This window comes from Acomys minous (genome assembly GCF_964271855.1).
Source record: "Acomys minous genome assembly, chromosome: 11".
Classification (NCBI taxonomy): Eukaryota; Metazoa; Chordata; class Mammalia; order Rodentia; family Muridae; genus Acomys; species Acomys minous.
In genome coordinates this window covers 2146541-2159950 of record NC_140492.1, presented here as the reverse complement: position 1 = coordinate 2159950, position 13410 = coordinate 2146541, and the positions used below count along the sequence as shown (strand labels likewise).

Here is a 13410-nt window from a genome sequence, read left to right as displayed (position 1 = left end):
CCATGAGGACCCATTTCCTTCCACCTCTGAAGAACATGGCGACACAGGTTGAGGTGAGGTCCCCGTGTTACGCTTTCCTTGTCGCCTATAAGCCCAAACCCTTGTCTGAGGGCCAGTTGCCTTTTCTCAGCATTGCCAAAGTCAAAAATGCAGATGAAATCTCCTTCCAATGTTTGGTGGCTGAAGAGGAGGCTAGAGACCTGGGTCCATCCAGTCCCGAGGAGTTAGGAAATTAGATGGCAAACCCATCAATGCTGAAGGCTCACCTTCAGAGCATATTCCTCAGCTACAACCTGGATTTCCATTTTTTCTTAAGCCACCTCCGTGTGTGTGTGTGTGTGTGTGTGTGTGTGTGTGTGTGTGTGTGTGTGTGTGATGTGTATATGGTGTGTGTATGTGTATATGTATGCACATGTGCCTGTTTGTGCATGTGTGTGTATGTATGTATATGTGTGTGTGTGGTCTACACGTGTGTGGTGTGTGCATGTGTGTGTGTGTATGCACATGTGCCTGTTTGTGCATGTGTGTATGTGTGTGTGTGTATGTGTGTGCAGGTGCACTTGTACAGGTCACAGGACAACTTTCAGGAGTTGTTTCTGTCCTTTCATCATGTGTGTTTTGGGGAATCAAACACATATCATTAGGCGCGACAGGTGCCTTTACCAGCTTTGATGCCTTTCCACCTCCCATTTCTCTTTTTTGAGACAAGGCGCCATGCAGCTCAAGGTGGCCTGCAACTCAGTATGTAGCCTTCCTCAGTCTTCCATGTGTGGCCTTTGCAGGAGTATGTCCCCACAGGGGGCTGTACCCACATTTGACCAGTGGGAATTCACGTCATGTTTCATATGCTCTAGACTTCAAGCATCAAACATCTAGTTCCCTGTTGACATGTTTCTCACGCACGAGGTGGAGCTGTGCACGCTCACACAGTGAACTTCCAAGTGAGCCTTGGGTCTCAAGGTCGCAAATTAGCATGAACAGCGACACTGCTTTTTGCTAATTTGGCCTCTTGTGTGTAATACAGATGGAATTCTGATGTCACAGGCACGATAAACAAATCGGCAGATGGGCCTGTGACTTCGGGGCAGGGGGTGTCTAGAAATCATGTCACAAGACTCAGTAGGCCACAATATCCATTCTTAACCTGTAGGTATGGCTCACGATGCAACAACAGGCTTTAGCAGCTGCACTGCACTGGGATAACTGTCTAAACTGTTGAGATTACTGGCTTTCTTGGGCCTTATACTTAGGGCAGCACAGGGACTTGTGTTGGCTTGGCCACACTGGAGCCTGAGGCAGAAGGACAAAAGGACGTAATCTCACTTCTAGCCTTAACATTGTAGGGCTTTGCTTGTGCCAGCTTTTTGGTAGTACTTATTTAAAAAGAAACTGCGTTAAAGTATCTATCTTGACTACTGGATTTCTTGGTGTGCCTGTGCATTTTGTCCCCGAGGCAAAGCCCAGGCTCTTCATCTTGCCTCAGGGTGGTTATTGTATGAGCAAGGTGGTTTTTATAGAAGAGTTCTCAGAGAAGAATAAGGTGACAGCGATGTTGTCAGGTCTGTTATGCTCAAATGAAGCAATGTTAGGGATTTAAAGAGATGTCATCCGGATGTTTCTGAGTGCATTAGTGATGTTTCGGGCACTTTTCTACTCAATATGATGCTGCGTTGCCAATGTGTGTGCTCCAGACTGCGGCTTGGATGTGGTCAGACCTATGTCGATATTCATTATTAGCTCAAAGTACATGGACAAACTCAGGGCTGACTGTTTCCTAGGAATTGATGTGATATGTTCAAGCAGCCACAGCTGCTATGAAGCACTCATGGCTTTGTGACTAGGCAGAAGCAGCCAGCCCAGTTAAGCTTGCATGCTGAGTCATTTGCCTCTCGTGTGCCGCTGCAGACCTTGCTCCTGAGGACCTCTGTGGCCGCCAGTTCTGTGCGGGCTTGGGCGTGTGTAAGGTGGCAGCTCACTATTTCCTACCCACTCCAAACTTCTCCATCTCCACCTCCATACCCCTGGGGCTTTCCCGCCAGACCTGGGGCTCATACCATGCAGAGGTGTTGGGAATTGGCGCTCTGTGGGGCATCTTGGATGAGTGAGAGGTACCAGGTCCTGTGCCTGCTCTTCTCCTCATTCTCACTCACACCCCGCACAGCTCTTGAAGGTGATCAGCATCTAACCATGCTGCTTTAAGAAAGCATCCTAGCAGCAGGCTCCTGTGTCCACTGCCTCCCACCCTTTCCTGCATTCACTCTATGGTGACGTCACCTTCGCTAACAGTTATAACACAGACAGAGGTTGCCTCGGGCTCTGCTTTCTGGGAAATACAGACTAAGATGTACATTGAAAGCACATGCTCACACACTCATGCACTCACACACTCACACACTCACGCACGCAGGCACACACACACACACACACATGTACATTTTCCCATAGATCTTGGTGCAATGAGATTGTCAGGAAAAATTACTTCAGAAGTTGTGTCTTTGGACTACTTCTCTTGCTTTTTAATGGATACTTGGAATATATTAAAGTATTGAAGGAAACATTTAAAGTTACAGGCCTTTTTTTTTTTTTGATACTCTCAATGGTTGCTTAGGCTCCTTTTAGTTGAGGTGTCATTAAATTCTCAAGTGCTCTACTTTTATTAGTGAGCATCAGTGGGGAGGGAAACCTTCATTTCTGAGTTGCTTGGAAAGTACCTCCAGATGGCTAACAGAGAACAGTGGTTCTGCCTAGGCCCGTCTGTCCTTCTGTTTCCTAATCAAACTTCTTAGACACACCCCACTACCAACATGGGGCTGAGCCAAAGGGGACATTCACACTGTGCTTTTGAAGTCATGTGAGTATTTAGCACATTCTAATTGTAGCTTAAGGTCAGAATTAAAGCCAGTGGCCTTGATGCTACACAGTCTAAGGGGCCCAGTAGTCTGGTTGTTTGTATTATAACAGCAAAGCTGAGTTGCATGGCCCATCCCTCAGGGGCCCCATGGTTCTAGGAGAGGACATCAGGGACATGGCTTTAACATGTTTGAAGACGTCACAGAGCTGGCTTCTGTGGCAGGGAAGGCATGCTGACTTTAGATGGAGGAAGAGATGGCCACTCTCCCACACACTCATCCTATGGGCCAGGGCGCCATGTCTGTGGGGGACAGAGAGCTCTGGAGGAGCCACATGTGCATGTTTTATGAAAGTGGACTAGCTATGGTGGGGCGAGGCAGGAGGTGGGCAGCATAGGACCTGAAGACTTGCTGAAGAGCAGAGGACCAGACTCCGTAGGCTTCTCCTGGGAATAGGACGAAGAGGTCCCAGGGCGCAGATTTTGCTGTGATAGAAATGGAGGCTGAGTTTTGGCCTCCAAGGCACGCCCCCTGCCTTCAGAAGAGACAGTAAGCAAGTCTTTATGCACATCAGCCGCTCTCATTCTTGATGCGCACGGCCTTTGACTACCTGAAAACACCCAACCAGACCTTTGACTACCTGAAAACACCCAATCAGACCTTTGACTACCTGAAAACACCCAATCAGACCTTTGACTACCTGAAAACACCCAATCAGATTTCTGCTGACAGTAGAAGGAGACGCCCTCGGAACTCTCTGACACACTCGTGTTTGGGTTTCCAGACTATTCTGAGATTATATTTTTAATACCTGACTTTAACTGTGGTTATTTGGCAGTTGGCGTGGTAAGTTGTAGTTAGGTATATTTGCCTGGAGTGACCTTTCTCTGCCTTCTGCATATACTAATATGTTAAGTTATGCAGACATCCAGGCTGGATAACAGTGGTGCCATTCATGATACCATTGGGCTATTTCTGATTTTCTAGAAAAGGTTGCAAAATTCCCGAATCTTAGCCCAGGGTTTGTCTGTTGACTGTGTTTGTTTCTATTAGCATTTGATGTAATTATAATAGAGTCCATTCTTAATGTTTTGTGTAGTGGGCAACATTGCCTCAGGATGATGATGTCATAGATAGAGCTGGTGAAGGATGGAGGGAAGAACCAGCTCTTCTTTTGCCTTTGGGCTCAGAGTGGTGATGGAATGGCAAGGCAGCCTCCTTCCCAAGGGTGGGGCTTCACCTCCTCATGAAAAATAAAAATTTCCCTTCTTCTCCTTTATGGCCTTCATGTGTTCACCCACGCACTCACCTACGTGCCCATCCACTTATCTGTCTACAACCTATCCAGTCACTCTCTAACCATGTGTCCATCCATCTGTCTGTCCGTCCGTCTGTCCATCCATCCACCCACCCACCAACCCATCTATTGACCCATTCATTGATCTATCCACCCACTGATCCATTGGTCCAACCATCCATCCAACAATCCATCTATCTGCCCATCCACCCATCCATTGATCTGCCTATTAATTATTCCATCCATTGATCCATCTACCCATTTTTCCAGCCACAGTCATTTATTTTAGCATAGTTTAACTCTGGTACTGGTGCTATATATAAGCTTAAGGAATTCTCACAGCTGTCCTGCTATTCAGCCCTTTATTGTTAGTCTGGCTACTTCTTCTTATAATCCAAGCATTCTTGATACTTCTAGCTGGTGGGTGCTAATGAGGCCTCATTAGGCGAAGACACCGATTCCCTTCTTTGGTCTTCCTCCTTGCTGTGGTGGTAGCTCAGGAGAGATGTGACACGCAGTGTGAGAGACGGTCTTGCTTGGTGGCTAAGAGCAGGACCTGAGCACCTGGTCTTTGGACTGTAATTCTGGCTCGGCACTACTCAGCTTGGTGGCCGTGTACTAAGTTCTGCCCTGCGTCTTAGGCTACTAAAGCGAGGCTGATGAAGCTGGTGAGAACACACACCTCATTAAAGACACGGTCAGAATTCAGAGTTGGTGGTGTCTGACAGCCCCAGGCCCTGGCCTGGACCCTCTGCTCCTTAGTTCAGGGACACCTGTTGCCTCACACAGTAGGACAGTACAGTGAGCTTGTGTGAGGACCAGACTCTGGAGACATGGAAATGTCTGGGTGCCTTCCTTTGTACTCAGCCTTCCTTTGAAACTATCACCAGGGTCTTGAAGCAAGACGCTTTCAATGATACGCTTTTTTTTCCTGTCAGTATCATTTTCTGACCTGAGACAGCATCTCTTGTGACGTCTACCAGCTCCATTTTGTTTCCATCATACAAGAGCTGACACCAAACCCCCATCTTAGAGATCCTGAAAGAGTGAATCTTTTTCTTCCCTGTGCACATATCATTTGGTCCTCTTCGGGTTTCTAAAGAGTGATCTTTTACAGACCCAGGTGGCATTTGTGGCATCTGAAAGGTACTAGTGTTAAAGGCATTTTAAGATGATGTGAGGCTGTGCCTGCACCTGCTTTGCACTTGTATTCCATTTAATTTGTCTTTATTCTGCCCTGAAAAGTCTCACCTTTCATTCTGCACAATTTTCCTCTTATCTTCTTCCATCTATGAATTATTCAAGGAAGGGCTTAGATAGTGGGTTATTTGGGTACTTCATCTCCATCAGAAGCCACACATTTACCAGCTTTGTATGACAGAGAAGCAGAGGTGGCATCAAATTAAAGCCAGATCAGAAGAAACGGCCATTGGTACCCATACATCTGCTCTAGGCAAGGAATGTGCTATCTGGTTTACATTAAACTGGTTATGTCACATCTTCTACCAGGTGGGGGATGGGCACCATGGCAGGCATAATTGATGTCTGGCTGGGGATTGAACACTGGGAAGTCTATCACTGTGGAAACCCAAAGGTTCCAAATTAAATATGAAGAAGTGACCTTTCCTGCCACCTCGCCTATGCATGCCGGAGAGATGCTTGCCTCGCTGGGAGGAGTGTAGAACCTTTGACCTGGGAGATGTTTGCTTTCAGCGTGACAAGGGTGTGGGATGATGGTATCGATAACACACTAGAGGGGAGTTTCCCTTTGGCGTGGTGTCGCGTTATCATTTGCTCAGGGCGGTAAGCATTCAAAGGACATTTAACTATACCAACAACATCTGTATTTACCATTGACTCTGTTTGTTTACGCCGATTAGGACCTGGATGATTCGTGAGTCCCTATTGACTAAAGACCTAAAAATTCCTTATGACAGCAGTGAGCCTCAGAGGGCACCGACTCCCCTTCAGGAGATTGTTGTAGGCATAAACTCTGAGCACCTGGTATAAACTCTGAGGCTACTGTCATTCCCTAGGGGTCACTTATGGTGGTTTGTCCTTTCTGGTTGGCTGTCTGTCTTTCCAAAACGCCTCTGCTGTGATTATGTCATACTCTCCTTAGGGTCCCATTCCCTGGGGGAGAAGCCCGGGTCCCTGGTTCTCACTGGCTCCGCGGCCTTGGGTAAACCACTCTTCCTATGGCCCCATTTCCTTCTCCTGGAAACTAGAGTCATTGCAATCTCTTTCCGTCTTTTCAAATTGATGCTTATGATAATTGTCAATTCTGATAATTGATCATTCTGACAATTGCCAAACACTTGTGTGCATCTTCCTCCATGGATCAGAATAACTAACTGCACAGACTATAGTAACCCTTGAAGAGACTTGCCTTCTGTTGACATGTGCGCTAGGCCTCACATATATCTTGAGACTGCTCAAAGAATCTCCCAGACTGATTCAAATGTAACCTTAAAAGCCGTTTCCTCTTACTGAGTTTAATTAGGGATGATTAGAATTCACTATAAACCTGCACAAAACTGTCAAAGAACAAAAGTACATTAAACAAAACCAACTCATAATGCTTTTCAGACTTCATGCCAAAGTGGACAAATGGAAATGCCTAGGCCATGCAGAGACGGTGATAAATAAAGTGGGTCAGCAATGGGAGGAAGGGTCCACATAAGAGTCCCTGTGCCTGGTGTGAGAACAGGGTGGTGCGAGGCCAGCCTCAGCAGCGCTGTGCTTGGCACAGCCTTGCCTACTTTCTACTGTTTGGATGAGATTACACTAAATCAACAACTCTCACCTTCTGGCTTTTCATGCAACCCCTGAGTTGTGTCCAGCCAGCAGTGGACTCCGATGAGGGAGGTGGCGGGCGACTTCAGCAGGTTTTTGGTGTGAGACACCGTTTCATGGTCCCCCCCAGCACCATGCTGAACTCTCTGTGTTAGCTATGGTAACTGTGAACTTAGTGTGATAGGAGAGATATTTGGATTAGCAGGAAAGGCAAAAATTAGTCCCAAATACGTCTGATCATTTCTTTTTCTTTTCTTAAATGTGTTTTAGAGACAAAGTGCTGGAGCGACCAATGGAAAAGACAAGACGTCGGGAGATAACGGTAAGATGGCCGGCAAGGCCTGCTGCCTACCCTCCTCCGTCCGCATCTCCCTGGGTATGCGTAACCCAGAGCCCTGCCTTCTAGAGCCTTCTACCCAAATCGACTTGCTATTTATGCCTGCACTTCAGTTTAGAGTGGCTTTTTAGCAACTCACAGTGAGCCCTGTGGTGGTCCGGCTCTACAGAGAAAAACCCGAGCAAGCTAAATGTGATTCTAAGTGCAGTTTCCCTCCCAGAAGGGGACGCCCATTTTGGGCAACATGCTAATTACAGTGCAAATATAGTCCTCTGCTTTCTTCATTAGGGCTGGTGAGAATCCACCCGAGTTGCTGTGAGGCTACAAAACGAGACCAAATTAGATAAGTGCTTTGAAAACTGTGAGGTGCTCAGATCCTGGGTGGAGAGTGGGAAACTGGGTTCTGCCCTTAGGAGCACTCGGGACCCAGGGCTGAGTCAGGGCGCCTGCTTTTTCTGCTGAGAGTCACCCACAGATAAAGCCACAGGGGTCCTGGGAACATGCGCCTTCCATCGTTTCAGACACCACTACCATCTTTAGTCGCAGGAGTAAGCCCATATTTTTATGGAAGCTAAAGACTGGTGTGGAAGAGCTGGGTTGGGGCGGAGGAGACTGAGTGGGTAGCGAACCCTTTACCCACACGTCCTGAGGACTACCGGGTTGCTCTGAGGGTGATTGATTCTGGATGTCCCTAAATTTTATGAATTAGAAAATGTGGTCTCCTTTTGTGGAAAACCCCTGTTGCTCCAGCTGGTGTCCAATAGTGCAAGTTTTTGTAACAACCAAGACTCCAGTGGAGAGCCTCGCCCTCTGGTCAGAGTCGGAGCTGTTGAGGTAGAATAGTCACCTTATTGCTGTGTAGACGATGACCTTATCAGAGCGAGTCACGAGAAGGAAGGGCACTGGGTCTTTCTTGAACTTGAGGGTGCCTAATGTTTATGCCCAGAGCCGATCTCTTTCCTGTGCAGGCCTTGGAGCTTTTGGGACACTGTCAAGGAGGTCAGCAAGCACAGAGAGATCGAGATAGAGCTTAGAATGGAGGAGGCTGGGGGAGCTGTTGGTTCTCAGTGAGGAAGGACCATCCTCACGAGTCGCTCACTGACTCTCCTGGTCATACGGCTATATGCACCTTCCAACTGAAGTTTGTGTCTGCAAACTCTCTCACAGCCGTAGGACTATGTTGTTTGTTTTGTTTTTTGTTTTTTTGTTTTTGTTTTTGTTTTTTTAACAGTCCAAAGACTCCTTAGAGTCCCCAGATTGTTAGTGTAACTCTTCTGTGACCTTGACAGTGACAGAAGACCTCACAAACCTCTCTAGTGTGCGTCAGCTTGTCTATTGGTGCTTCCTCTTCTGGAAATGAAAATGGAGCAAGTTTTATACGTCAGCCTTTTACGAAGTAGTAATAAACATCCCACATATTAACCGAAGAGATGTGTATTGATGAAAACATCCTATGCTTCAAAGCATCAGGCATATTTAGTGCAACGAGGGGTGATGTTTTATATCTCTTGTTAATGACTGGCCGGCAGAGGCCAGCTGAGTCTCCTGTCTGCTTCTGCATTCAGTCTGCTGCAATGCCCCATGATGTGCAGCTTCTGGAAAATTCCACCGTGTGCCTGGGAGAGAGCAAGGTTTTAAAAAAAAGGGAATAAAACTTTTTATGATCCAACCAAATCTTTTATAATCTTCTTTATGAGGTTGCCGCTGGTCTGCACTTTGAGCCTCCTGTTCCAGTCTGGATATCTGAGCAGCCTGGAGCCTGGCGGTGAGGCGTGGTGATGGGAGAGTTGGCACCAGCTCTCCTGTGACCCATGCCGCTGCTCGCTGGCTTTCTCCTGCCCTGGGCTTTGTACCCACAGACATGATTGGCTCTTATGGAGAATGTACCTTTCTGCCACTCAAAAGCTGGAATTTTTGCCAATTAAAGGTTGGTTTGCATCAGCGGACATGGAGTTAGCTCTTTTGGAAGTATAAAAATTAATCAAATGGAAAAATTCAAGATGCTGTGGATAAGGCTTTTTGTTATATAAGCCTAGATATTAAAAGAAAATTTGTTTCTAGGTGGCAAAAAGAAATTGGGTATTATTTGATAATTGTAGGATAATGGCACTGTTTAAATCCAGATTATTATAAACAAGGTATACCTTTCTTTGAGGAAAAACTGCATATATATTTGTATATAATATATTGTTACACTAGTAAGCCTTTTGGAGGCTTTTTATCTCTAAAAATGAGCAAATACAACGGCTAACAATAGCCCCCAAAAGACCACGCTAAAATGTTCACATTTCCCTAAAGAATCAAAGCCACTTAGTTTTTTTTTTATTCTTGAGTTCCTGGATCTTAGAATTTCTGCTTTAGCTTAATATTAAATCACATTAAAAGTCAAGTTATTTTACTCTATCAGAGCAATTACCAAGGGATATCTATCACGTTAATGTATGTTTCCTGCTAATATCAAATGAAGCTGCCGACGAGTGTTAAAGGAGCAAGGAGCCCTGGGAACGGATGTGTGCAATATGAAACAGCAAAGGCTGTGCAAGCCGCACGCCAGTCCTCAGGGTGAGGAGCAGGATGTCCCAGTTCTGTTAGCATCCACGAGCCAGCGATGCCACGATTCCAAACATGGGTTCAGCTGAGGCCTCTGTTGACATGTAAAGCGCGAAAACTCGAGAAGTGATCTGTCAGTGTTGAAACAGTTTTCATCACAGACCGCAGGTGTAACAAGGAAGGGGGCGTGCCTCCTGGGCTCTGCCACAGGGCAACTGGCGCTAGGTACCTGGTTTCTGGAAATTCTTGTAGCTGTCATCATTACACGAAAATGACACTTATGCATTTCTTCCTGTCCTAAACACCCCTAAAGTCCTCCTCACTTTCCTGAGGTATCAGCCCAGTGAACCCCAGCCCCCCACCCCACCCCGCCCCAGGTTTCCAGACTTTGTATAGTCATTTAAAGTACGGTGGCAAATTTTAGTTTTTAATGTTCAGTTTTGTTATTTTTAATTCTCTCTCTCTCTGTCTCTGTCTCTCTCTCTGTCTCTCTCTCTCTCTCTCTCTCTCTCTCTCTCTCTCTCTCTCAACTCTTGTTTGCTTGCTCACTCTCACTCTCACTCTCACCCTCTCTTTCTCTCTCCCCTCTGTCTGTGCCGTGAGTACGGGGTGCCTGCAGAGGCAGCCGATACCTCTGGAACTGGAATTACACGTGTTTGAAAACCACCAGAAGTGGGTGTTAGGAATTGAACTCAGGTCCTCTGGAGTCACCTCACCGACCCATGGTGGCAGTGTTCACCTTAAATATTAGAGTTATGATTTCTTTGGTGTGTAAATATGCTCCTATGTGTGCAAGTGCACATGGGCAAGTGCGTTTATTTTTCTTCACCTTTTCTTTCTTTTTTCTCTCTCTCACTGAACCTGGGCTGCAGCTCACTGGTTTTGCTAGGCCAGCTGGCCTGTGGTCCACCTGTTTCCATCTCCCCAGAACTCTGTATATATGACGGTACCCCAGAGCCCCCACATTTTACATGGGCCCTGGGGGTTGAACTCAGTCCTTCACACTTGCGCAGTAAGCACTTTTACTGGTGGAGCCATCTTGTCAGCCTGGGCATTAGAATGTGGGTGATGCGGAGATTTCCGAGGCCCCGTGGACAGGACATCCTGGGCTGCCTGCTGAGTCAGGCCCTGGGAACCTTTGCTCCTGATGTAATTTTCCATTTCAGTGAAACAATGGTGCATGGCCCCAGTGGCAGATCTTCGCAGTCCAGACAGCAAAATTAAGCCCAATCATGTTTATAAACACAGATGCTCTCTGAATGCACACAGCTCAGTACTAATAACCTGTTTATTCTTGCAAAAGAACATCTCCTTTCTGGGTGTTTGATGTGTAACCTGATATTGGTCACTTAGAGAGACTTGGGTTAAATTTCTGTATTGACGAATGGAAGTAGAAAGGCACCAGAGAAGAGCAGCTGTGGGGGACTTCCCACCTCAAGGGGACATTTATGAGTAATGGCCCTTCTGAGAGGCCGCTCTGAGCTGCCTGCCCCAGCTACATTGGCTTTTAAAAACCGGGACAGAGTCCTCCTGATGTACTGAGCCAAGGTGTATTGTTTCTAAAGACTCTGCTTTGAGAGTGACCGGCAAATAAATACCACGTGACTCGAGAAGAGACTCTGCTCTAAAGGGCAGCGTGCTCACAAGCAGGCTTGTGCTCCTCAGGGCTCTCTCTTCTGTGGGGAAGGTGCAGCCACTAAGACGTTTCTAATTGCTGAAGGATATGAGGCAGAAGGTGAGAGACTTTGCATCATTACATGGTAATGAGGGAAGTGCCTTATTATATTAGGTCCTGTCCTCTTCCTATTCAAATAAAATACAAATCATAGGAACTCAAGTTTATTATTACCTTTGCTTTTGAGGGAATCCACCCACTGGTACACAGGAGAGTACATTTCTCATTTTCCCACTCCCAAGTATGTGGGTAGACCTGGTTACCTCACACACAGACACGTATACTACCATTAAATTGAGGGTTCAAATAAGAAACAGGATTCAAATGTGCACCCATGCACTTTGCCCTCTCCACTCCCTGGCTTCATGTCGCCCACTAGCCATCAACAGTCTTGTCTTTGTTCTCCATGCTTGACAGGTTATCAAGACCCACATACTGACGTGGGCTGATCGTTCTTCGGATCTGTTCAACCCATCACGATTTGATTTGAACCAGCATGTGGTGCGATGCCACATGTTCAGGGGTGGGCAAGAGGTGACAGAGGGCTCATTCCCGTGCCCAGGAGAGAAGAGCATTGTTAGAAGGTGCTGCCCAGGTGCTGTTGCGCCTGTGTCTAGGAAGGCTGGCATGGAAGGCAAGAGGAAGAAGTGTGACTTCTAGAAAGGCTATGGAGTGCCTGTGGCCTCCCTGGGTGCATCTGGAAGTTATGTGGCTGTTCTGGGCTTTACATAAGGCACAAGCTTCCCGGCATTCCATTTTGGTGTTAGGAGTGGGAGAAAGCATATCAGCACATTTGGAAGATCGGTGGAGACTGGATACCGAGTTCCCACCAAGAAGTTGATGCTACATGCATCACAATACAGAGCTGAGATTCCAACCCCTGAAAGGGACAGCGACAACTTGAAACTCACCTCAGAAACATGTTGCATATAAGCCAGGTGGCACCTGGATGTGTAGAACTCTCTTCTGTGGTGTCTCCCAGGCTGAGGAGCCTTTTCTGTCTCTGCTTCTGCAGTAAACCACATGCTGCAGAAGCCAGCAGCCCCACAGGCGAACGGAGCACAGCTCTGCAGACACTAGCACACCAGGCCTTCAGGGTGAAAAATCAAAGGGCTCTAGTCTCTATCAGGCTGTCTTGTTGCATTTCTTCTTTTCTTATTTGAAACAATCAATTCGTACACACACACACACACACACACACACACACACACGTACGTCTGAAACTCAGGGATAAGTCCTTTGTGCTGTTGGCTCTGAGCCCGCTCAGAATCTGTGCTCCAGGAGGAAGGGATGGATGCCCAGGGTTGCTTCTAATATTGACCCAGATGGGGGCAAGAGTGAGATTGGAATTGCTTATTGAGCCAGGCCTTTAAACCCTCAGGGGCTGCAAATGAGCCTGCCTCACGCATAGCGTTGTTGAACAAGTGGATGACTCCTCTGTGAGGGTCGGCTCAGGGATCAGTACTGACTGGATTTATCGCCATCAATGTGAGTTAGCAGAATGGCTCTTAAAAAGATGTTTTGCCCTTCGGGTTGAGCAGCGTAGTGACTTTGATACCCAAGGAGCATCTTGGAGAAACTTGACGCTTCTCATCTTCGGGTTGAGTGTCCTTGACAAGCTGCTGGCCGTGTGGCGGGATGCTCTGACCTCCCATCCTTCCTTCTCCTTTCTCCATGTCCTTTCCTCTTTTCCTCTCCTCTTTCTTTCTTCTCTTCCCAACTTCCTCCCTTGTTTTTGTCCCTCCTTCTTCCCATCTTTCCCCTTTTGACACTGAACATTGGATAAGAAGATTGGACCAGCTGATTATCAAACTGTAACTCACAGGCATATGTCCAAATGACAGTCTGAAATGATGAATGTTGCAGATCATCCTAAGCTCCCCCCCTCTACCCCCCCCCCACCACA

General features: G+C 47.0%; 1 protein-coding gene across 1 annotated transcript in view; it reads left to right on the top strand.

The window, feature by feature from the left end:
- PCP4 (Purkinje cell protein 4) overlaps positions 1–13410 on the top strand; it is a 59347-nt gene that overhangs the window by 21321 nt on the left and 24616 nt on the right. Inside the window, exon 2 of the mRNA XM_084800810.1 lies at positions 7213–7264. Within this exon, the coding sequence (XP_084656936.1) occupies positions 7213–7264 (52 nt within the window). The remainder of the gene's footprint in view (positions 1–7212; positions 7265–13410) is intronic.